The sequence below is a fragment of the Chlamydomonas reinhardtii genome, chromosome 9, assembly GCF_000002595.2.
Source record: "Chlamydomonas reinhardtii strain CC-503 cw92 mt+ chromosome 9, whole genome shotgun sequence".
Lineage (NCBI taxonomy): Eukaryota > Viridiplantae > Chlorophyta > Chlorophyceae > Chlamydomonadales > Chlamydomonadaceae > Chlamydomonas > Chlamydomonas reinhardtii.
Genome location: NC_057012.1, coordinates 4880332 through 4903448, shown reverse-complemented (window position 1 = coordinate 4903448; position 23117 = coordinate 4880332). Strand labels below are relative to the sequence as shown.

Sequence of the window (23117 nt, the reverse complement as noted above, 5' to 3'; positions counted from 1 at the left end):
ACACACACACACACACACACACACACCCGACCACCACACACACACACACACACACACACACACACACACACACACACACACACACACACACACACACGCGCGCTCCCACACTCCCACACTCTCCCCGCGCAGGTGGGCAGCTACGTGCCGGCGGACCGCCTGACGCTGCGTGTGTTCGCGGGCGTGCACTGTCGCATGGGCGCCAGCGATAACATACTCATGGGCCGCAGGTGGGGGGTGGGGGGTTGCGCGTGTGGGGGTGGGTGGGTGGGTGGGTGGGTGGGTGGGTGGGTGGGTGGGTGGGTGGGTGGGTGGGTGGCTGGGTGGGTGGGTGGGTGGCTGGGTGGGTGGGTGGGTGGGTGGGTGGGTGGGGATATGAGAAAGATGGGACAGGGCCCCGTGTGCTGTTGGTGCCGGTACCGAGCTGGCTTGCCGGGACCTGCTTTCATCTCGGTGTGTGTCACACACAGGAAAAAGGCTAAACCCTCCTTATTCACCACCTCCAACCTCGCCCACCCCCGCCCACCTCCACCGCCACCTAACGCCTGCAGCACCTTCTTTGAGGAGATGTCCGACGCGGCCGGTCTGCTGTCCGCCGCGGACCGCCGCAGCCTGGTGCTGTGCGACGAGCTGGGCCGCGGCACGGCCACACACGACGGCGTGGCGGTGGCGGGCGCGGTGCTGAGTCAGCTGCTGCACGTCAACAGGTGTGGGTGGGTGGGGGGAGTGTGTGTGTGTGTGGGTGTGGGTGTGGGTGTGGGTGTGGGTGTGTGTATGTGCGCACATGTGTGTGTTGTCAGGATGTGGCGGCTATGGCACACACACACACACACACACACACTTTGCGCAACGTTTTCCTTGTGCTCTTTAACACACACACACACATACACACACACGCACACACACACACACCCGTGTCATGCTGCCACCACCTCCCCCGCTCTGGTGCAGCACCGCGGCCTCCTCCTCACGTTTCACCCCGCGGTGCTTCAGGCAGTCGTCGTTCTGGTTGCTGACATTGTGTCCACTCGTAGAAGCATTGCATTTGTGGACCGTATCATCATCATTCAATGATGCTGTGCTTTACAAATTCAACACACTTGCAGGTGCCTGACGCTGTTCGTCACACACTACCCCGAGATTGCGGCCGAGTTCGCCACAGACGGGGGGAGCAGGAGGGGGAGGACCCTGAAGGCGGCGGCGGCGGCGGACACGGTCGCAGGCGGAGGCGGCGCCGGCGGCGGGGCTGGTGCTACTGCCATGGAGGTGGACAGCGAGAAGGAGAAGAAGGAGGAGGAGGAGGAGGAGGAGGAGGAGGAGGAGGAGGAGGAGGAGGTGGAGGTGAAAGAGGAAGGGATGGGGGAAGAGGAGGCGGAGGCGGTGGCGGCAGGGTTGCGGCGCCGCCGTCTGCGGCCACTGGTGGTGGCCACACACATGGCCTTCGTGCGGGAGGAGGGCGAGGAGGGAGACCAGGCCGCTGCTACTGCCGCTGATGCCACTTCTGCCGCTGCTGCCGCTGGCGGCGGAGGCAGTAGCAGCGCAGCGGGCGGCAGTAGCGGTGGCGGCGGCGGCGGCGCGCCCCGCATCACGTTCCTGTACAAGCTGCGGCGGGGCGCGGCGGACGAGAGCTTCGGGCTCAATGTGGCGCAGGTGGGTCTGGTCTGGGGTCTGGTCTGGGGTCTGGTCTGGGGTCTGGCCTGGTCTGGTATTGGATGTGGGAGCGGAAGGCTGGATTCCTGAATTGCCTCTTGAGCGTGATGGGTGCAGTACTGGTAGTGATTGTGGCAATCCTTCCCCCTTCCCGTGTGTCTTTCGTGTCCGTGCCGGGCCCCCACCTCCCAAACCCCCCCCACTTCCTTAACTAATCATGAATGTAACCCCCCACCTCCCACCCCTCGCCTCCCACCTCCCGCCTCCCACCTCCCACCTGCCCGCGGCTGCAGATGGCGGGTGTGCCGGCGGCGGTGGTGCGGCGGGCGGCGGACATGGCGGCGTGGATGCGGCGGCGGCAGCTGGGGCAGGGGCAGGGGCAGGGGGAGGGGCAGGTGGGGCCGGCGGCGGCTGGGAGGGCAGCAGCAGGGGGCGCGGCAGGGGCAGCAGAGCTAGAGGGAGAGCGGGCAGCGCTGATGGAGCAGTTGCAGGCGGTGGCGGCAGCAGCAGCAGCAGCAGCAGCAGCAGCAGCAGCAGCAGCAGCAGCAGTGGCAGAGGCAGAGGCAGCTGGGGCAGCAAATGGGGCAGTGGCAGCTGGGGCGGAGGCGGAGGCGGCTGGGGCGGCCGGGGCGGAGGCGGCGGGGGCAGATGTCACTCGGGCCCTGGCGCCGCTGCTGCAGCTGCAGGCGGGCGTGAGGCGGTCCCTGGCTCTGTGAGATGTTTGGAGCGGGGTGGGCGGACTTGGGGCCAGCAGGGCTGCTGTAGACAGGTGCGGGGCTTGGCAGGGCGGTTGATTGCGCGTTGGTGATTGCTGAAGGGGCAAGTGGGATTGGCCACCAAATCGACTAGACTCGGCATGTAAACTGATCATGCGCGCAGCCATGTGTGCCACGGGATTATTGGGGTTGGACATACTGCTGGTCCCGCCGCTACGGCCTGTACCCGGCTCCCCGCCCGCCCAGTGCGCCGCAAGTAAGTCCCTCCAAATGCGGCAGACATGGGCCTTTTGGGGTGATGGTGCCGTCCTTGCGGCCTTGCCCTGCAGCCAGAACGCCCAGACGCCAAGGGTGCACTGGCTGGTGCTGGCATCCCCACGCTGGGTGGATCGAACAGTGGGCACTGGACCTGACAACAGTCAGCTGATGCAGGTCTGCGCGTATTAGCGAATAGAGGTTACATGTGGGACGACGGCGTATTAGCCCGTGCGCCACTGCGCCCGTCCATGGACCGGTTCCCACAGTCCCACCAAGGCAAAGTGGCAAACCGCTGGAGCGCAGCGAGCGCTGGTCAGGTGCGCAGGGCACGGGCCAGTGACGCCGATTTGATTATGGGGTAGGACTGCGGGGCTGAGTGCTGCTGACTTGGCCCCAGGCAGCCCCTGAGGCGACCAAGATTTGTTCATTGGTGGCCAGTGCTCGTATCTTGTAGATGCCCTCAGGCACCCGGCATCTACACATGCGTAGATGACCCTGACCGCGGCATCTACACTTAGGCCCCCAAGCCCCCCAAAACGACTGCGCTTCCCCATTTTTGCGCCAAAACCGGCCAAAAACGTCTACACCTGCGTAGATGCGCGGCACCCAAACCCAAAAATTTTTCTCCGCCTTCGGCGGATTTTGGGCACATTTCTACAGTGTAGATGGAAGATACGAGCACTGTTGGTGGCGTGATGGTGGCATGGTGCTGATGGGGGCAGATGGGGGCAATGCCAGGGACGCCCCTAGCCGCGCCTGCTGCATCCGTATGCTGCTGCCTGTCTAGGGCGCCGCGCCCTTGGTCCCTGGGAAGCGAAACAGGGTTGCATCCGTGGAGCTCAAAGATGCAGGAACCACAGCTGCTGGGACGCGGAGATCGGGCAGCCGCTGGCAGACGCGTGCCCATGCCTTCAATTCTCTTCGCTCCCTGACTCTCAGTGCGTATCATATTTATAATTTATTGGCATTCCTTAATCCTTACAGGTAGTGGCTAACCGACCCTAAACCCGTCCGACACAGACCTCATTCATAAAAGTTTCACAAACGGGCGTGACTTGCTCTCGCGTCTTTTTCCTGTTTTAAATTTGCATTATTGAAGGTCAACACTCATGCGGGTCGAGTCCATTTGGGGCACCGCTTGACTCGGGAATGCGGGCACACAAACCCGCTTACCCAAGCCCTGCTCAGATGTTGAAGTCACGGGGCCAACGAGTGCATCCCATAAATGGCGACGCGAACAGCACAATAGAGCAGCCCGGTGAAGACGACAGCTCACATGGCAAGGCCAGCGACAGAGTTCTGGAGGCGGGTGACTCGCGTTTGCTGACGTTACGGGAAATTATGGCGATGCTGGGCTGGAAAGAAGGCATCTTCTCGGGAATGAACACGTACGTCACCATGGCGCTCACCACGCCCGTGCCCGAAATCCGAGAGCGCTGCAAATCCGGCTGGGCCACGCTCGGCGTCGTCAGCGCGTTGCTGGCGGGTGCGTGCAAAGCCGTGCGTGGCAGGGGGCGGGGTGCGGGTGCGGGGTGGCGTGTGGAACGGGGCAGCCGACACGCGCCGCCTACCCATCTCAGGGTCGCACTAATGCTGGTACTGTGTCGCTGGGCAGCCCGGGCTGGTTCAGGAGGGTCCCCGGCACCTTATACAACACAGCGCTGACACCGCACCAGCATAAGCTGAAAGCGCAAGCTGACTTTATGAGATGAGATGAGATAAGATGGCACTCTGCTAACAAAACTTGGACTCGGAAGACAATGCCAGCCAAGCCACACACATACCCGCCCCCCTGCCCCCAGGCGTGTCCATCATTCCCCCCCTCAGCGCCCAGTCCACGATGGGGCTGGACACGAGCATTGACGTGTGGACCAATGCATGGATGGTGGGTGCGTGGTGGTGGGTTGGGTGTATGATGGTGGGTGTGGGTGATGGTGGGTTGGGTGTGGGGATGGGGACGGATGGGTGGGCAAGCGGGCGGACAGAAGGGGCCAGCTGTGGACACGCATGATGATAGCTGGGCGCGGGTGCGCTCACTGCACACACACACACACACACACACACACACACACACACACACACACACTGTTTTACACACACATTTTCACAAACACTCTCTCTCGGTACACACACACACGACGTTACACGTCTGCAGGTGGGGCTGCTGTACGTGTCCTTCCTGGCCTTTATGGCCAACATTGCGGTGAGGGGAGGGAAAGGGAGGGGAGGGGAGGGGAGCGGAGGGGGGGGGAGGGGAGGGGTGAGGGGATAGGGCGCGGGTGTTGCTACGCACATGCACACGCACGCGCCCACGCGTGCTCCTTACAACAACCCGGCATCGACTCGCTTGCATGCCTGCCCCTGCCCCTGCACCCTTGCAGGTGATCATCTGCACCTCGTTGTTCTACATCTACATCGACCATGTGTTCACGCGGGAGGGGATCAAGGAATTCCTGAGGGTGAGCGACACCGCAGTGAGCGGCTAGCGAGCTAGCGAGCTGGCTCGCCGGGGCCAAGCTGCCATGAACGACATTCAACCAAATGCCCGACGCAACCAAGCCCTGCACCGAAATGCATTCCTACGTTTGCATCCCTGGTGTGGGTAGCCATGTCATGCCATGCCACACTCATGCCACAGCCATGCCACAGCCCAGCAGCACTGCGATTGGCCCCATGCCACGCCGATCTCTCCTCCGGCTTCGGAACGCGCTATAGCTCTGATGCCGGCAGGCTGGCCCCTCCCCTCCCTACCCCAGGACTGGATCCGGGTGCTGCTGGCCATCCCCTTCATATTCACCACCTCGGTGCTGCTGGTCGTGATCGAGGTGCGGGGGCGGGGGGCGGCGGCGGGTTGAGGGGGGGGGCAGGGGGCGGGGGGCGGGGGCGGGGGCGGGGGCGGGGGCGGGGGCGGGTTGAGGGGGGGCGGGTTGAGGGGGGGCAGGGGCCGGGGGTGGGGGACTTAGTTACCCCACTACACCGCTCCCCTCCCTCCTATCCTCTGGACCCTCTCCATCCTGCACCGCACATGCACCCGCACGCCGCTCATCAGCCCCCTCAGCCCCCTCAGCCTCCCCCTCTTCCTCCCCCTCTTCATCCCAACCCCACCCCCACCCCGCGCCCCCTCCCGGCCGCCGCCAGGTGCTAATGGTGGTGGGCTACACCTGCCGCCGCTACCACATCTGGGTGCTGGTGGGCATTGCTGGCGGCGTGGTGCTGTCGCTCATCGCGCTGGCGCTCAGCCTGGCGGCCTGGGTGGGCCGCCGGGCGGCCAACCTGTACCTGGCCGCTAAGAAGCAAGAGCAGGAGGAGGGGAAGGAGGAGGGGGAGGAGGGGAAGGAGGGGAAGGAGGGGAAGGAGGGGAGGGCGGAGGGGAAGGAGGGCGGATGGGGAAGGGAGGGCGGAGGGGGAAGGGGAGGAGGAGGAGGAGGAGGAGGAGGAGGAGGCCGGGGTTTTGAGGAGGAGGAGGGGGCACAGCAGGGCACCGAGGTGCAGGGCTTGCGGGGCGGGCAGCAGGAGGGGAGGAGGGGCGGCGAGGCGGTGGCGGAGGCAGTGGAGCGGGGGAAGGCGGGCAGCGGTATGGAGGCAGCGCTGGGGGCTGCGGGCGGGAGCGGGGGCGCAGGGGAAGGGGCAGGCGGTGGCGGCGGCGGTGGGGCGCGCGTGCCGGCGCAGCTGAGTGGCAACTAGGCTGCTGAGGGGGAGGCTGTAGCAGCGGCTGCAGCAGCCGGCTGCAGCAGCAGTGGCGGCGTGTGCAAGCAGGGCACTCGCACTCTAGCGGCGACTAGCTGGCCAGGAGCTCTGGAGCCTTGGAGCTTTGGCGCTCTGGAGCTCGGCGGCGGTGTCTACGGCGTCCCGTGGATCATTGGAATGGTGCATGCACTGTCAGCTTTGGTCTCCGCGGCGACCAGGTGCAGGATGTCGATGGTGGGTTGGCTCTTGATTCATGCGCATACCCTTTTGGTCATTATGTATTTTCATGGCGATTGTCCTGAACTTTGATTTTGCTCGCATAAAAATGGTGCATGCGCCTAAGACGCCCTGGAAACTGGAAACTTGGAAAGCTGCCTCAGCCCTGGCTGAGGAATTAGAGGACTGAGGATTGCCGTGCAGGGAACGAACTGCGACGTGAAGGGGGTTTGAGGCCGAGACAGGCCTGGGTCTTGGTCGGATAGCAGCTGCGTGCCGGCGTCGGAGTACGGTAGCTGAGTGGGGGTGCGAGACCTGACTTGCGGCGTGGATGAACGGTTGGCATGGTGCCACATAGGCAGTGTGAAGGCGGTCGCGCTGCTCATTCACGCTGGTTAGCTGCACAGCAGTGCCGTCGTCAACGGCTATGGGGCAGCGAGGGGGATGGGCCGCACGCCGCCGGTGAGGCGGTGGCCCTGATTGTGCCAGTGCCCTCCCAGCATGCGATCCCCACTCATTGGAACCACTGCGTCCTTACTCCTCAGGGCAGGGCCGCAGGGAGGGGGGCGGCGCCGCGGCGGCAGCTGCTGGGGCGGGGCCAGCTGGCCAGGCCGACAGGGGCTGATGGGTGATGGGGTGGGCGCGGACACACATGCCGTGTGCAGGGAGGGGTGTCTCCAGGCGGACAGCCACCTGGAAGCGGGACCCGTCGTGATTGTGGCTCTGCGACGCCTTGCGCCACACGCGGTCGTGACAGCCCTTTGCGTCACATGCACGGGCACCACCCTGATCACGGACGGACTTGACCGACCCGGGCGCTAGTGGTGGTGCGAGGCGGATATGCGGGCCCCGCAACGGGGCGGCCCCCTCCGCCCCCGCCGACCCTGAATCCAGCCGGTAAGGCCGAGGTCCTGGCCAAGTTCCCGGCTTAGGTCGCCACGCACTCAGTTGACAGCTGCCGCTGCTTGTCGATCGCATGCTGGACATATGAATGAATGAGTACTGCTGGCGGTCCCTTACAGGATGACTTACCGGGTTCACGGATCAGCCGACAATCAGAGCTACAACTTCATCCTTGGAACGCAGCGCAGCCGCAGGGGTTGCGGCGGCAGCTGCGGGGCTGGGAACAGGGGTTGGCCGTAACGCCGTTGGCTGGGTAGGAGCGGGCAGTGTAGGCAGTAGGCACCCGGCGAAAAGCTAGCCTCTACTATCCTACGGATCGCACCAAGCAATGCAAACGTGGCCCTTGCCCTCATGTCGTGAAACGTGGCGAAAGGAGTGAGTAATCCAGGCGGTCCCTTACCGGGTTAACCCGCACGTTTACCCGCCGCGACCATCACACCGCGAAACACGGGTCACATCCTTATGCTCGATGCCTCAAAATGAAGGTATATATTTGTTATAAATACATGAAATGTCACACCGCATCGAGATGGCGCAGCGGAAGCGTGCGGGGCTCATAACCCCGAGGTCCCAGGATCGAAACCTGGTCTCGATACTTTTGCCTATGCTTAGGCCTGTCGTACATTGACGTGCAGCGCGCGTCCAGCGTGGTCGCAAGCCACTGCAATCACATCCCAATGAGGTGACGCCCGAGCGGGATGGCGTACGCATCGCGGACGTTTTGATGTCACCTGGTGCTTTGGCAGTTGAAGAAGACACACGCGCTGGGGCAGGCATGACGCCGGGCCTGGCCGGGCACGGGGGAGGAAGCGGATGGGCGGAACAGAGGAGCCTTTCCTATGGCGGAAGCCTATCCCTCAAGCCTCGAGCCCTCAACCCGCTCGCAGAACCACTGCCAAAATGCGTGCTACGCTGCTACAGCCCGAGGGCGCATGCGATCTAGGAGTTCCGGTGGGGAGGGAGGGCTGCCGAGGCTCGGAGCCTGCAGCCTGCTTCCTGAAGACCAGTATGCACGAGTGCACAAAGCGTACATGCGCATCAGGGGGTGGGGGTTAACGTTGACCCAATCCCGTAAGGAAACAGTCGCGGGGGTGAGGGCCGACGTTCCACACAAACGGGTGGAGGGCAGGGCTGTAGTGTAGCCGGGACAAGCTGCCCAACCACGGCTGAACGCACAGACGCTGAGTGCTTCTGATGCCCGTGTACCTTGAAGCCGTGCGGACGCCGTTTCGGCTGCATGCCTTCCCTTCGGAGGCAGCAAGGCACGCCACGCCTCCCGCACACGCCAAGCAACCAGCTCTTGCTTTCACCGAACCACCTCATGCCTGGGGCATGCCGTCCTGCCACTTGAACCTTGAAAGCCCATATCGCATGGCCTTTCATTCTTACAGTTCCATCCCGTACAGGTGTGGGACCCGTTCCGGCCGAGCCCGCATCACCATTTCCCCGCCCCACCACGCAAGCTGGCAGTGCCTAGGGTAATTACGACACGCGTGCAGGCGCTGCCCCCTCTCCCCAGCTCTTGAGCCCACCGTCCCACCGCCAAACGCAACGCAACATACATGCGCACGTAACAGATCTACCTGTGGTTGCATCGGCTCTCTCTCTCGGCCTCTGCTGCTGAACGGTTCAGCCTGAACCCCATGCCAAATCATGCACGCCAACCAACCGTAAGATTACGTACCCACGTCGCACCGTGCGTGCGTCAAACAAGACAGTTAAGCCAGTACCAGTTTCAGTCCCGGCATTGCTGGCACCTGAGACCGCTACATGACAATGCGGTGCAGCGCGAGTACCTGCCGACTGTGCCTGGTAGGCAGGAGCATTGCCCATCTATTACTGCTGTGGCCGTTGCTGCGGCCGCCATAACCCGTGCCGCCATCTGGTTGTAGTGGCGGCACCCCGTGTCTGCGCCGCCACCACCGCCGCCACTACCACGGTACGCACCAGCCTACAGAGCCGCGCGCTGCTCGCCGCGGCCTCGCAGGCCCGGCCTTGCCACCACCACCACGCCTCCGCCCGCGGCGGGGACGTCGCGGTGTGGGCCCCGCCTCCTCCCGACCCGCTGCCCCTCGGCATAGCTGCTGCTGCTACTGCCGCTGCCGCCAACGTTGCTACTGCCGCTGCCGCCAACGTTGCTGCTGCCGCCGTTGGTGCTGGCGCCGGGGCCGTCGCGGACGACCAGTCTGCGGGCGCCGCCAGCCCCTCGTGTGCCGGCACGCTGACCTCCCGCCCCCGCTCCGACAGGTGCCGCCGCCACCGCCGCCACCGCCGCCACCGCCGCCGCCGCCGCAGACGCCGCCGCCGCGCCGCCGCCTACCGGCAGCACCGCGCCGCGCCTGCCGCTGCTACTGCCACCATGCCCGGCTACGCCATTGCTGCTACTGCCATGACTGCTCGTGTCATCACTGCCACGGCCGGCGCCACTAACACTGCCTCTACTACTGCCTCTGCTACTGCCTCTGCTACTGCCGCCACTGCTGCTGCTGCTAATGTCAGTGCTGCTACTGCCGCTAGTGAGCATGCGGTAGAAGTTGGCGATCTTGAAGTTGTCGGGCGCCGCCGCCACCACGGCGTACAGGAACTGCCGCAGCAGCTCGCCGGCACCACCTGCCGTACCGTCACGAGCCGTACCGTCACTGGCCGTACCGTCTTCAGTGTCATCATCTGGCTGTAGCGGCTGCAGCGGCTGTAGCACGCCGGGCGGCAGGTCCACCAGCGCCGACATGAGCGTCTCCAGCTGCTGCTCCGTGAAGCACCTGCTACTGCCAGTGCCGCTACTGCCAGTCCCGCTACTGCCAGCGCCGCCGGCTGACGTCATCAGCGGGGCGGCGTAGGCGCCCGGCGGCGGCAGCAGCCGCGCGGCGGCGGCCAGCCATGCCTCCGCCGCCGCCGGCGCCAGCGGCAGTTGCAGGTTGGCAGCGGCGCGCAGGGCGATGGTGAGGCCGGTGGGCGTGATGCGGGGCAGCTCGCGGAGCAGCGCCTGCGGATTTGGTTTTTGGGGGTGGAGGACGTATGAAGAACGGAGGGATAAGGTTAAGGAAGCATGCATGTAACCCCGACCCCACCGCCATCCCCCCCCCCACCCCATCCCCCCCCCCCCCGCGCACCTGCAGGTACTCCTCCATCCAGTCATCGGGCGGCAGGTAGTCCAGCAGCGCCAGACAGTGCAGCAGCAGGCACAGCCCGTGACCGTCCAGAGCGGCAGTAGCAGCGGCAGTAGCACCGGCAGTAGCAGCAGCAGGCGGAGGCGCCGCGGGGCCGGACGCTGGCGCCAGCGCGGGTGCGGGGTTGCCGCTGAGGCTGGGCCGCAGGACCTGCGGCGTGTCGGAGGCATAGCGGGCAGCAGGCACGAGTGCATGACTGCTGGCGTGATGTTGAAAGCATCTGCTGTTCAAGTTCTCTCCCTTTCAAGTTCTCTGCCTTTCTCTCCCTTCCCTCTCATCCCTTCCCTTCGGTCCCCTTCCCTCAGTTGTACCGCGCGCCGCGCCGTACCTGCAGCGCCAGCTCCATGTACTGCCCGCTGGGCGCGTGCCCGAACTTGCCGTACGCCCACAGGCTGTACAGCAGCGCCGGGGCCCCGATGTACGGCAGCCGCGCTGCCGTACAGCGCTCGTACCGCAGCAGCCAGCCGGCGGGCGGAGGGCAGTCCAGCGCCGCCAGCGCCCATGTGGCGTACTGCAGGTCTGTGCCTGAACAGGACGGCAGTACGGCACCCAGCGCCTCCAGTGCTGTCTCCAGCCACGGCCGCAGCGCCGCCGGTGGCGCCGTCGCCGCGTCGTCGGCGCTACTGCCAGGGTCAGTGCTGCCGCCCCTGCCGCCGCCGCCGCCGCCGCCGCCACCGCCGCTACTACTGCTACTGCCGCCACTGCTCTTGCTACTGGCGCTGTAGCTACTGCCGCTTTGAAAGGAGATGCCCATGCGTGCCAGAGCCCACAGCGTGCTGGTCAGGGCAATCGGCTTAAACCCGGCTGTAACACCCGCACCCGCACCCGCACCCACTCCCGCTCCCACAGCGGCGGCGCCGCCGCCGCCAGGCTGTAGCAGCAGCAGCGGCTGTGTGTGGTGGCAGTAGCGCGCCAGCCAGTGGCGGCTGGGCACGTGGCCCGCCGCCGCCATGGACCGCAGCGTGACGCTGAGGCTGTAGCCGCTCAGCTGCGGCGGCGGGTGCGGCGCCGCGCGCCGCCCGCCGCGCGGCGGCGGCGGCGGCGGCGGCTGGCGCGGTCTGGGCCGCCGCTGCTGCTGCTGCTGCTGCTGCTGCTGGTGCAGCTGCTGGTGCTGCCAATGGGTGTTCGGCCATGTCCCAGACGCCGCGGTGTTGTCGCCGGCGGCGAGCGGGGGCGGTGACCCGTGCTCGGGCTCGGGCTGTGGTGGTGGCGGCGGTGTCGTGAGGAGGACGGCGGCTGTGGCGCTCTCAAACTCGCGCCACCAGGGGCCCAGATCCAGTTCCAGATCCGCCCCCCGTTGACGGCGACGGCCCTGCAGCCCACCAGCAGCGGCTGTAGCAGCGGCAGCGGCTGGAGAGCCAGCAGTAGCAGGGCGCCGCACAGTCACAGCCGCTGCCTCCGCCGCCGGCGCGGCGGCGTCCGTGCCGGCCCCAGGCGCTGCAGCGGCAGCGGCAGCGGCGACGCGGGGAGCGGGCTTCTCCAGCAATTGCCCGGCCGCACCACTGCTATTGCTGCTGCTGCTACTGCCACTTCCACTGTCACTGCTACTGCTATCCCCTGGGGCAGGCGCCGCCGGAGTGCCGCGACGGAAAGCGTACTCGAAGGCCGCCACGGCTGTAGCATGGCCCTCGGCGACAGGCCCCGCGGCGGCTGTAGCAGCTGCTGTAGCAGCAGCAGTAGCAGCAGCAGCCGCTGTAGCCGCCTCCTGGCTGAGCGCGAGCTCGGGCATGGAAAGGCTGTAGCTACCGACCAGTGGCGGCGGCGGTGGCAGCGGGGTGGCGGCCGCAGCGGCAGTAGCGGTGGCGGCGGACGACGCACCTGCAGTCGCGCTGCCCGGTGCCGCCGTGTCGGAACCGAAGGGCACGCGCGCGAATGCTGCGGGCCCGGCAGCCTGCGTTGTCTCGCCGCCGCCGCGCCTGCTGCCGATGGTGGCGATGGTGGGAGTGGCGGCGCCCCCGCCGGCGGCGGCGGCCGCGGCGGCGGCGGCGGTGGCGGCCGACTGCACGAGCGCCGCCATACCCTCCGCACACCGCACCAGCTGCAGCGGCTCCATCCGCCGTAACAGGGGCGCCGTCGCCGCCGCCATCTGCCCCGCGAACCGCAGCGCCGCCGCCGCCACCACTGCTGCCTCTTCCGCTGCAGCTACTGCTGCCGCTGCTGCTGCCGCTGCTGCTTCTGACGCGGGAGCTGCAGCGGACCCGCCGCCCCCATCAGCGGCAGCGGCGACGGCAGCAGCGGAGGAGGCGGCGGCAGCGGCATCCGCCGCCGCAGCTGCTACTGCCGACCACCGCCACAGCATCCCCGACAGTTGGTCCGAAAGGCTGCGGCGGCCGGCTGTAGCACCGCCGTCCGCCGCTGCACCTGGCTGAGACGCCGCAACCGCCGCTGCCGCCGCCGCCGATGCCGCCGATGCCGCCGAGCTGGCGACAAGGCCCTCAGCATCCGCCGGTCCAGAACTGCCTCCGCCGTCGGGCGGCAGCAGCACCAGCCCCGCCGCCGCCGCCGCCGCTGCTACAGCCGCGTCGCCCGCCGCCGCCAGCGCCCGCTCCAACCAGGCGGGCGGCGGCGCCACGCCCAGCTCACCGAGCGCGTGCCCCAGCACACACAACTCCGGGAGCTCAAGGGGCGGCAGCGGCGGCGGCGCGCCTGCTCCTGCTCCTTCTGCTGCTCCTGCTGCTGTTCCTGCTGCTTCTGGTGCTGCAGCTACCGCCGGGGGCCGCGGCTGCGGCTGCAGCTGCGGCTGCAGGCACGGCTCCAGCTGACTCAGCAGCTCGTCCACCCACTGGTCGTACGGCAGGAAGCGGGCGTACGACAGCCAGGACGCCAGCTGGACGAGCGCCGCCGGGCCGTACGCGGCGCGCAGCGACCCCAGCCCGCCGTTCGCCTGTTCGGGGAGTTGATTATGATGACGTTGAAACGTGTGTACGTTTATACTTGGGTCGCAGCATGGACCGCACCAGCAAGTAGATGCCGGTTGCCTAGACGGCTGGCAGACGCACTGCAAACCTGCCCCCCTCAGTGTCTCGGTGTACTGTTGAAGATGTTGCTGCAGTCCTGGGGTGCACCATCCCCACCTCCTCCATTGTGCGCCGCCGCTCTCCACCGCCCTGCCCCCTGCCCCCTCACCCCAACACATTGCACCCCCACACGGCACCCCCACACGGCACCCCCACACCACCATCACACACACACACACACACACACACACACACACACACACACACGCACACACACGCCCACCCGCAAACACACCTGGACCGCCTCCGCCAGGCCATCCATCAGCTCCGCCCCCGGCCGCCATCCCTGGCTCGACACGCAGCGCAGCAGCATGCACGCGTCCGCGGGAGCCAGCAGCGCGGCAGCAGCCGCCGGCTGTAGCGGCTGCAGCGGCTGCTGCTGTTGTTGTTGCTGGAGGAGCAGCTCGGAGACCTGGCATCGCAAATGTCAGGTGGTCAAGAGGCGCATGTCAAAATCCATGCATCAAGTGCACTGCACGTCTTCCCCTTACGGTAAGGTCTAACTCTCCCCCTCCACCCACATCTCCCTCTCCCTCCCTCTCGCTCTCACTCCCACTCACCCGGTCCAGGTACGCGTCCGGCCATGTCGCCAGCACCGCGAACCGCAGCGGCTGGAAGCGACTGAGCGCCAACACCTCCGCCAGCCGCACCACCGCCACCGCCGACAGCCGCCACGGCTTGGGTGGAGGCGGCGACGCCGCCGCCCCCGCCACCGCCGGCTGCCGCTGCGGCGCCGCCAGCGCCGGCTGCAGCACCTCGCACAGGCAGATGAGGAAGCCGACGTGATGACTCAGCTCAGGCGGCTGGGAGGGGGGTGCTGCTACTGCTGCTTCTGCTACTGTTGCTTCTGCGGCTACTGCTGCTTCTGCTGCTTCCGCTGCTTCCGCTGCGACGTGTGGCTGGGAGGGCGGCTGCGGGTCCGCGGCCTCAGGCTCCGCCTGAGCCGCCGCCACCTCCTGAGCCGCCGCCGCCGCCACCTGAGCCGCCGCCGCCTCCTGCGCCACCGCCGCCTGAGCCTGAATCACCCCAACAGCCGCCTCCTGAGCCGCCTCCGCCTCCTGCGCCGCCTCCTCCCGCGCCGCCTCCTCCAGGCCGCTAGCAGCCGCGTGGGTGCTACTGCCGGGCTCCTCGCCAGCTACTGCCGGCCTCATCGCATGCACCGCCGCCTGCTGCTGTTGCAGCTGCAGCTGCTGCTGCTGCTGCCGCCGCCGCCTCTGGTCCAGCCAGCGGGCCAGGTGCTGCGCGTAGCGGACCGCGACGTCTGCTACAGCCTCCCTAGCGTCCGCGGCCGGCGGCGGCTGCGGCTGCCCCGGCGGCGCCGGCGCCGCGTTGCCGTCATGCCCTGTCACCAGCGCAGCAGCAGTAGCGGCAGCCGCAGGAGGGCCCAAGGCGACCGACAGCCCCGCGGGGGCGGCTGTAGCAGTGGCCGCCGTGGCCGCCGCTGAGTGCCTGGAGGCGGCGGCGCCGGTACTGGAGGCCGCGGCGGCGGTACTAGAGGTGGCGGCGGAGGCGGAGGCGGCCCGCAGCGACAGCTGCGCAGCCCAGGACATAGCGCGCCACCACTCCGGCTGTAGCTGCTGCGGCGGGTGCAGCAGCTGTAGGTGAGGCTGCGGCGCGGCTGCAGGCACGTGCCATGCGCTCACATCCGCCTCCACCTCCGCTACCGCCGCCGCCGCCGCCGCCGCCGCCGCCTCTGCTAGGTCTAGCTGGTCCGTGGCGCACCGCAGCAGCCGCACCGCCGCCGCGCTGCGCGACTGGCGCAGCGAGTGCAGCGCCCGGGACTCGGGCGCCCACGCGGGCACAGCCCCCGCCACACCACTGCCATTCCGGCCCCAGCCACCCCCTGCCGCACCTGCGCCCGCACCTGCACCTGCCCCTCCCCGCGGCCGCCACCCGGCACCCCGCCTACGCTCCGCCTCCTCAGCTGCATGCAGCTCCGAGCAAGAGGCCTGGAACCCCGCCGCCGCCGCCGCCGTACGCGCCGCCGCCGCCGCGCCCGCCGCCGCCCACCACGCCGCCGCCGGCGGCCGCCCGAGCAGCCGCCGCAGCGCCGCCGCCAGCGCCATCAGGCCGCCGTCGGCGGCGGCGACGTCGGGATCCAACGGAATCGGTTGGCCCGGCGGCGGCGGTTGGCGGCTGATGGTCTGGTGCTGACTAAGGCTGGCGGTTGCATCGACGTCAGCGGTTACGCCAGCGTCAGGAATGGGGCGTGACGCTGCTGCCTCTGGGTCGGCGTCGGGGCCCGAGGCGGGTCCGGCGTCAAGCGCGCCATGCGTGCTGCCTGTGCTGTGGCCAGCGGTTGGTGCAGCAGGAGAGGCGGCTGCGGGTGGTCTGGTTGTTGTGGCGGCCGTGGCGGCGGCGGCGTAGGCTTGGAGCTGCAGTGCGAGCGCATGCTCCGCCGCCGCCAGCACCACCTGCCGACAGCGCCGCGCCGCCGCCAGCTCCGCTGCCGACGGCGCCTTGGCCTTACCGCCATGATGGTTGCTGGGTCTGCTGCCATTGCTGCTGCTGCTGCTGCTGCCGCTGCTACTGCTGCCGTTGCTGCTGCTGATGCCGTTGCTGCTGCTGATGCCGTTGCTGCTGCTGATGCCACTGCCACTGCTGCCGTTGCTACTGCTGCCGTTGTTACTGCTGCCGTTGCTGCTGCTGCCATTGCGACTGCCCCAGCCGCCCCTGACTCCGAACACGCCGGCACGGAAGCCAGGCCTGCTAGCCGCTGCCGCAGCAGCGGCAGTAGCAGCTGGGGCGGCTGCAGCCGGTGCCGCAGCAGCAGCAGCAGCAGCAGCAGCAGCAGCAGCAGCAGCGGGCGGCGGCTGTCCCAACAGCCTGTCTACCAGCTCCATAGCGGCGCCGCGTGCCCCCGCCGTCGCCGCCGCCGCCAGGCCAGAACCACCGCCGCCTCCCGATGCCGCTGTCGCCGCCAGAGCTTGCTCTGGCGCCGCCGCCATTGGCGGCGGCGGCGCTGCCGCCGCCAGGTCTGCCAGAGCCGCGACGTACGTGCTCCAGCTGTCGCAGGCGCCGGTCCGGGCCAGACCAACCGGCACCGCCTGTGGCGGCAGCGCCGCCGCCGCCAGCGCTGACGACGGCGCCGCCGCCGCTAGGACCTCCCCAAGCTGCGCCGCCAGCCGCGCCGCCAGCTGCTCTGACATGACGCCTACCAACGCCGGCGGCGGCAGCGGCGGCGGCGGCGCTGGCGGCGGCAGCCGTGGTGGCTGTGCCGCCGCCGCCGCCGCCACGGCTCCTGCCTGTGTGCTGGATGGGAGCGCAGTTGCCGTTATCGATACGGTTGCGGATTCCGTTGCGGTTGCGGACGTGGGCGCCGGCGACGCGACGCGAGCCAGGTGTCGGCCCGCGGTCAGCAGCGCGAGCAGAGCGGCGGCCGACATGCGGTCCGGGTGCGGCGGCGGCGGCGGCCGCACGTACGAGAGCGGCGGCGCGGCGGTTGGGTAAGCGGCGGCGGCGGTTGGAACGCCAAAATCTGGCGCTGCGGCGGCCCCAAAGCTGTCCTCCGCATCCAGGACGGATTCCGTCGTTGCCGCCGCCACCGTCGCAGCCACGCCTTCCACACCTTCGTCCACGGTGGCCGCTGCCAAGGTCGGCGCCGCCGTCGGCGGTCCCTCCGTGACGGCGGCGGCGGCGGCGGCGGCGGCATGCAGCCGTACCGCCACCGCCTCGTACAGCTCGTCCACCCAGCCGCCCGGCGGCGCCACCCAGCGTATCACCGCCGCCGCGTCCGCCACCGCCGCCAGCGCATTCGCCGGCCGCGCCGGCAGCAGCCGGCAGCTCTGACGCATCGCCTCCGAAACCAGCTTGGCAGGCAGGTCGGCGGCGCCGCCGTTGATGGTAATGATGGAGCGGCAGTTGGGGTGGTTGCAAAGGTTGGTTTGGTTGCGGCGGTTGGGGTGGTTGCGGCCTCGCTGTTGATGGCGGCGGTGGCGGCGGCGATGCCGTCGACCAGGTCAATGATGTTTCCAACCGTCACCTGGTAGGCGGTTGGCTGGCGAGAGATCACGTCACACACCGCGTCCTCGTACGCCCGGGCAAACGAGCGGGCCCGGCTGCTACTGCCACTGCCACTGCCGCTGCCGCTGCTACTGCTGGTGCTGCTGCTGCTGTTGGGTGCAGCCGCCACTGGCGGCTGCAGTGGCGGCAGTAGCAGCCGCCGAGTGGCGCCGAGCCGCACCGCCGTGGCTAGCAGCCCCGACAGCTGTAGCGGCGTCAGCACCGGGAGCCACGGCTGTAGCACCTCAAGCACACCGTGCGTCCAGCCCACGTCCAGCGCGGCAGTAGCAGTCGCGCTGACACCAGCGGTAGTGGCGGCAGTAGCAGTAGGAGCAGCGGCAGCGGCAGTAGCCGGCCCGGCTGCTTGGGAGCGCAGCGCCGCCGTCAGCCGGCCGAGGAGGTACAGTGTCGACGCAACCGTGCCCGCCAGAGCCGCCTCTTGTTGGTCGGCGCCGCCAGGACCCCTGCTACTGCCATGGCTACTGCCATTGCTAATGCTGCTGCCGAGGCTGCCGCCGGGCAGCTCCCGCGCGCGCGCGCGCAGCTCGGCGGCAGCTTCCTCGCAGCTGCTCTGCAGCGCCACCATCAAGGCCGGCGGCGGCGGCGTGACGGCCCGGAAGTGCAGCTCCAGAATGTCCCGCAGCTGCCACAGGGGCATGCTACTGCCGTTCCCACCACTGCTACTGCCACCGCCGGTGCTACTGCTACTGCTGCTGCTACTGCTACTGCCGGCTTCGGGGTGAGGCTGTAGCTGCGGCTGTAGCAGCCGGAGCCGCTCCACCAGGCCGAAGAAGTCGGGGTGCAGCGGCTGGTCCAGCTGTAGCAGCGGCAGTAGCAGCCGCGACACCAGGTCCCGCAGGGTGATGCCGCCGCCCCCGCCGCCGCCATCAGCGGCGGCGGCGCTGCTACTGCCACTGCCACTGCCACTGCCACTGCTACTGCTACTGCCGCCCTGGCCGCCCTCCTGCCTCCGCCGCACTGCTGGCCCTGCCGCGGCGCCCCGCGCCGCCCCATGGCGCTGCGTGTAGCTGGCACCGGCGCTTGTGCTGCCACTGGCCCCGTCAGCAGCTGCTGCAGCTGCTGCAGCTGCTTCTGCTGCTATTTCGGCCACTGCCGCTGACGGACGCTCCACTCCCACCACAGCCGCCTCCTCCTGGCCAGCCGCCGCCGTGCCTGACACGTCGAGCTCCGGAGCTGTAGCTGCCTCCGCCGGCTCTGCACTCACACCGGCTGCCTCAGCCCCCATTGCCTCGGCCCTTGCCGCCTCGGCCCCCGCTGCAGCCTCCGCTGCTGCAACCGCCGCTGCTACAGCCGCCGCCTCCGCCGCCTCCACGTGCGCCCGCACCAGCTCCAGCCCGCGGTCGTGCAGCAGCCGCAGCAGCTCCCGGTTCCTGGGCGTGTGCGCGGGTGTGTGTTGAGAGCGTGTGCGTGTGTGTGAGCGTGTGTGTGCGTGTGAGCGTGTGGACGTGTGGGCGTGTGGGCGGGTGAGCGTGTGCGCGTGCGCTAGAGGGGCCGGCAGAGTTCCCACGGGACACGCGAGTCGAGGTCCCGTGCAGGAGTGCCTGCGCACCCTCAGGCCCCCAACCCCGCACCCTCCCAACGTAAATCCTCCCGCGCACACACAAAGCCGACCCTGCATCGCATTCACCGTCGTGCGCGTATTGTATTCCTTGTGCTCTTTAAACACAAACCCGACACCGCATTTTGCTGCTGCTGCTGCTGCTGCCGCTGCTGCTGCTGCTGGGCTCCTGCTGCCGAGCACCCACCTGATGCGCCCCTCCGCCAGCCCGCCCACCGCCGTGACCAGGAAGGCCCAGTCGCACACGCCCGGGCCGTATAGCGCCAGCAGCCCCAGCAGGCGCGCCGCCACGAAGTGGAAGGCGGCCAGGAAGCGCGGCCGCGACATGAGCTGCCGGTTGCGCGGGTAGGCGGCCGTGCTCTGTGGGGGTGTGAGAGTGTGTGTGTGTGTGTGTGTGTGTGTGTGTGTGTGTGTGTGGCGGGGGGTTCACACTCATGACTAGTTAAGGACGTGTGTGTGTGTGGTGGGGGGTCGCAACGCTGGTTGGAAACCCGCAGGAACCCCTGGAAACGCGGTACAGGATGCACTGGAAACTGCAGACGAAGTCGTTACCAAATGAGCGGAGGGCTACACTGTCTTTGCGCAATGTTTTCCTTGTGCTTCTTTAACACACACTCTCGGGCTCTGTGTGTGTGCCTCACCATGCCAGCGGTGCGGATCATGCGCAGCGCCTCCTTGGTCGCCACCAGGTCCATCAGCGGCACACACCTGGGGGTGGGGGGGAGTGCATGTGTACAGGGGGTCGGGAGTGCGTGTGGGAGTGCGTGCAAGAGTGCGTGAATGTGACGCCAGCGGCAGCATGCGCGCTTGCGGATTCACCGGGAATGCACCGAGGACTCACCGGGAGGCCCAACCCACCTCTCCAGGACAGGTCCGTGCACCCACCGCCGTTTTCACCAGGACCCAGCAACACCGCCCGTGACACACAGAACACAATACACAACGCAACACAGCACAACACAAGGACGCGGCACACCACATCACACCACATGTTGTGACACGCCACGGCCACACACCGGCCCCACACAGCCACGGCCCCACACCACCCGCACGCACCAGTCCAGCGCCTCCGCCAGCTGGCGCAAGTCGGCCGTGGCCGTCACCCGCGCGATGACCTTGGAGCTGTGTGGGGCAAGGGAGGGGGGGGGGGGGGGGTTGCAGGGATGTTTTGGGGGGGGGGGGTACATTCATGATTAATCTAGAAGTGAAGTCGGGGGGGTGAGGGGGCAGGGGGGTTAGCCGCTCATGTGGGGAGGGGGGGAGCGCGGGGGGGGGGGGCAGGCGCGGGGGGGCGGTGCGGGGGGCGGGCACACGCGCACACGCAGCACGTGTTGCCGGCCATGGGCCAGGGGCGCATAGGGCTGGACCCACCGCGGCGTTCCCCCATCCGCCGGGCACACAAACACGCATGGCCCTCTCGCTCAGTTGCGGTTTCGAAACGTGGCCCAGCACATACACGCACACGCACACGCACCCACAAACACGCACCGGATGTAGTACAGCGACTTGAGTCGAGCCAGCGGCAGTCTGTCCCGCTCCTGGTCTGGGTCCACGTAGTCGGGAAGCGCGCTGGGGTCCTCATACTCCGCCTCCTCCTTTGCCCGCGCGGCGGCGGCGGCGGCGGCGGCGGCGGCGGCCGCCTCCTTATAGGTCCCCGCGCCCTCAGAGGCATCCGCCGCTGCTGCTCCTGAGGTTACGTCTGTAGCTACGTCTGCGGCTTCCGGCCCCTCGAGACCCGGCCCGTGGAAAGCGTCAGAGCTCGCAGGCTCCGCACCCTCCGCGCCCTCTGCAGCGTCCGCTGCCTCCGCCGCCTCCGCCGCCAATCCCGCCGCAGCCTCGGCCTCAGCGGCGGCAGCGGCGGCGGCCCTGCGCTCGTCCTCCTCCCGTGATGCAGCCTCCACCTCCTGTTGTACAGCAGAATGGTGTCATACACACATACCGTACACACACAGCATGCTGTACACACACACACACACACACACACACACACGTCCCCCGCGCTCACCCAAACCCCCCAGTCCCACAGCAGAGTTACCTCAACCCCCGCATGTGGGTTGGAAACGACCTCTCTGATGCCGTCCCAGCACACATACAATGGCAAACACGCACTCAGCTGCACACAGAAGCATACGTTATGAACAAACAAACACACACATACACGCGCACACACGCGCACACACACGCGCGCACACACACAGACACACACAGACACACACACACACACACACACACACACAGACACACACATACACACACATACACACGTGCCCGCACCTGCTCATAGCCATCCCACCAGGCCATGAGGCTGCGAGCCGTGGCGCGCCCGGCCGCTGCGCCGCGGCCGCCGCCGCCGCCGGCCCGGCTGGTCTGCGATGCCGCCGACCCGAAAGAGACGAAACCACCACTGGCCTGGCCCACTTTGCCTGCTCTTCTTCCTCCTTCCAAATAGTTCATGTTGAAGTCATCCGCTGCAGCCTCCGCCTCCCTGTGCTGGTGGTGGTGGTGCTGGTAGTGGCTGTAGTGGCCCCGGCCCCGCCCCCGGCCCCGGCCGGCATACCCAGTCCGCCCTCCCCGGCCAGAAGAAGAAGCGCGGCCACCGCCACCACCGCCGCCGCTGCGTCCGCCGCCGCTGCCGCCGCCACCGCCGCCGCCCCTACCACTGCCGCTGCTGCTACTGCCGCTGCTCTGCCTGCCCCCACCGCCTCCTTGCCTGCTGCGGCTGCTGCTCCTGCCTCCTGCGCCGCCGCCGCCGCCGCCGCGGCCGCGGCTGGCGACCGCGGCGCAGGCGCCCGGCGGCAGTAGCTGTAACGGCGGCGAGCGGGCCATCCCCCTATGAGGCTGTAGCCGGCTCCCCAGAGGCGCTGGAGTTACGAACGGTGCCGAGCCACCGCAGGATGCCGCACCGCCGCCGGCGCCGGCGCCGGCACCGGCACCGCGCGCCCAGGAGGAGGAGGAGGAGGCAGCGCCGAGCGGCCCTGGGCCAGCTGCGCCCGCGGCCGCCGTGGCAGCGCCCACAGCCCTGGCGCCGCCGCCGCACCCGTACAGCAGCAGAAGCCGACGCAGCGGCGGCGCCTGCGGCGGAGCCGACGCTGACGCCGCCGCCGCCGAAGCTGATGCTGACGCCGACGCGAGCGCGGCGCTGGCGCCACTGACGCCGGCGACGTGTGCGTGACGCCCCCCACCGCCGCCGCAGTTGCCGCTGCTGCTGCTCTGGCCGCTGGCGCGGGGCAGCGGCAGCGGCCACAGACGCAAGGAAGTGGCGGAGGCGGCACGAAGGCCGCCGCCTGACCTCGCAGGGGGTGGGAGGAAGCTGCCGGTGGCGGGGCCGGGTGGCCATGCCCGGGCGGCCGCGGTCGGCCGCGCCTGGCCAGTTGTCGCACTCGGCGGAGGGTTTGCGCCGCTTGCTCGCGCCTGGCCCGACACCATTGCGACTTGTGACTCTCTCTTAAGGCCTACTATCTATCATGTCGGCAGCCGCTGGGGCTCGCTGCGAGCCACAGCTTGCTGCGTCGGAGGGATGCCGACGACCAGATGGAGCCGCCAAAACTTGACAGCCGCCCGGACTAGTTTAGCATGCAGTACTTATCAGTTTGACATGTCGAGTAAGTCCGCAACTGGAAAAGGCACTTCCTCGCGACGTGTGCAAAGTAAAGTGAATCTTCCTTCAAACGTGCAGCAAAGCTAGATTGGACTCCCCCAGCATGTACATATGTAGTTGCAAATGTGTTTGTATGTTTACATTCTGAATTACAGCAACGGGCATACCTTGTGTATTACACGCTGTGCCGAGAACCTACCCCTTCACAAGCCCGGACCCCAGCCGCTGCATTTTCACAATTCCTTTCGCCAAAACTACTCAAATCTCGCATGCACAACATTAGGTTGGTTGTGGAGGTGGCGCGGCCAAGCCTGCCCAAGGATG

The 23117-nt window shown here is 68.0% G+C and overlaps 3 protein-coding genes across 3 annotated transcripts in view; 2 read left to right on the top strand and 1 right to left on the bottom strand.

The window, feature by feature from the left end:
- The window catches only part of CHLRE_09g397845v5 (uncharacterized protein), a 6408-nt gene extending 3884 nt beyond the window's left edge, over window positions 1–2524 (top strand). Inside the window, exons 8-11 of the mRNA XM_043065862.1 lie at window positions 133–230; window positions 552–707; window positions 1107–1650; window positions 1944–2524. Of these exons, the coding sequence (XP_042921313.1) occupies window positions 133–230; window positions 552–707; window positions 1107–1650; window positions 1944–2366 (1221 nt within the window). The 3' untranslated portion in view covers window positions 2367–2524. The remainder of the gene's footprint in view (window positions 1–132; window positions 231–551; window positions 708–1106; window positions 1651–1943) is intronic.
- Window positions 2525–3618: 1094 nt separating this feature from the next.
- On the top strand, window positions 3619–8514 carry CHLRE_09g397808v5 (uncharacterized protein). Its single transcript, XM_043065861.1, has 8 exons — window positions 3619–4110; window positions 4427–4509; window positions 4780–4827; window positions 5006–5083; window positions 5381–5449; window positions 5763–7073; window positions 7193–7424; window positions 7550–8514. The coding sequence occupies exons 1-6, from the start codon at window positions 3972–3974 to the stop codon at window positions 6306–6308; spliced, it is 963 nt and encodes a 320-aa protein (XP_042921312.1). The 5' UTR covers window positions 3619–3971; the 3' UTR covers window positions 6309–7073; window positions 7193–7424; window positions 7550–8514.
- Window positions 8515–8606: 92 nt separating this feature from the next.
- Window positions 8607–22898, bottom strand: CHLRE_09g397771v5 (uncharacterized protein). The gene is made up of 11 exons (XM_043065859.1): window positions 21470–22898; window positions 20684–21099; window positions 20252–20317; window positions 19837–19903; window positions 19383–19555; window positions 17597–19007; window positions 14175–17531; window positions 13850–14026; window positions 10926–13481; window positions 10541–10747; window positions 8607–10413 (listed from the first exon to the last, which is right to left on the bottom strand). Exons 1-11 carry the CDS (start codon window positions 22619–22621, stop codon window positions 9382–9384), a joined length of 10614 nt encoding a protein of 3537 aa, XP_042921311.1. The 5' UTR covers window positions 22622–22898; the 3' UTR covers window positions 8607–9381.
- Between the last annotated feature and the right edge of the window lie 219 nt (window positions 22899–23117).

Bases quoted from the DNA above. Each gene is read 5' to 3' on its own strand.
- CHLRE_09g397808v5 (XM_043065861.1), top strand. From the start codon at position 3,972: ATGCTGGGCTGGAAAGAAGGCATCTTCTCGGGAATGAACACGTACGTC. The intron at 4,510-4,779 runs GTGGGTGCGTGG...ACACGTCTGCAG, and splicing joins TGTGGACCAATGCATGGATG to GTGGGGCTGCTGTACGTGTC. The intron at 5,084-5,380 runs GTGAGCGACACC...TCCCTACCCCAG, and splicing joins GGATCAAGGAATTCCTGAGG to GACTGGATCCGGGTGCTGCT.
- CHLRE_09g397771v5 (XM_043065859.1), bottom strand. From the start codon at position 22,621: ATGGTGTCGGGCCAGGCGCGAGCAAGCGGCGCAAACCCTCCGCCGAGT. The intron at 21,100-21,469 runs GTGCGGGCACGT...GCTGTACAACAG, and splicing joins GGTGGGATGGCTATGAGCAG to GAGGTGGAGGCTGCATCACG. The intron at 20,318-20,683 runs GTGCGTGTTTGT...TGCCCCACACAG, and splicing joins AAGTCGCTGTACTACATCCG to CTCCAAGGTCATCGCGCGGG.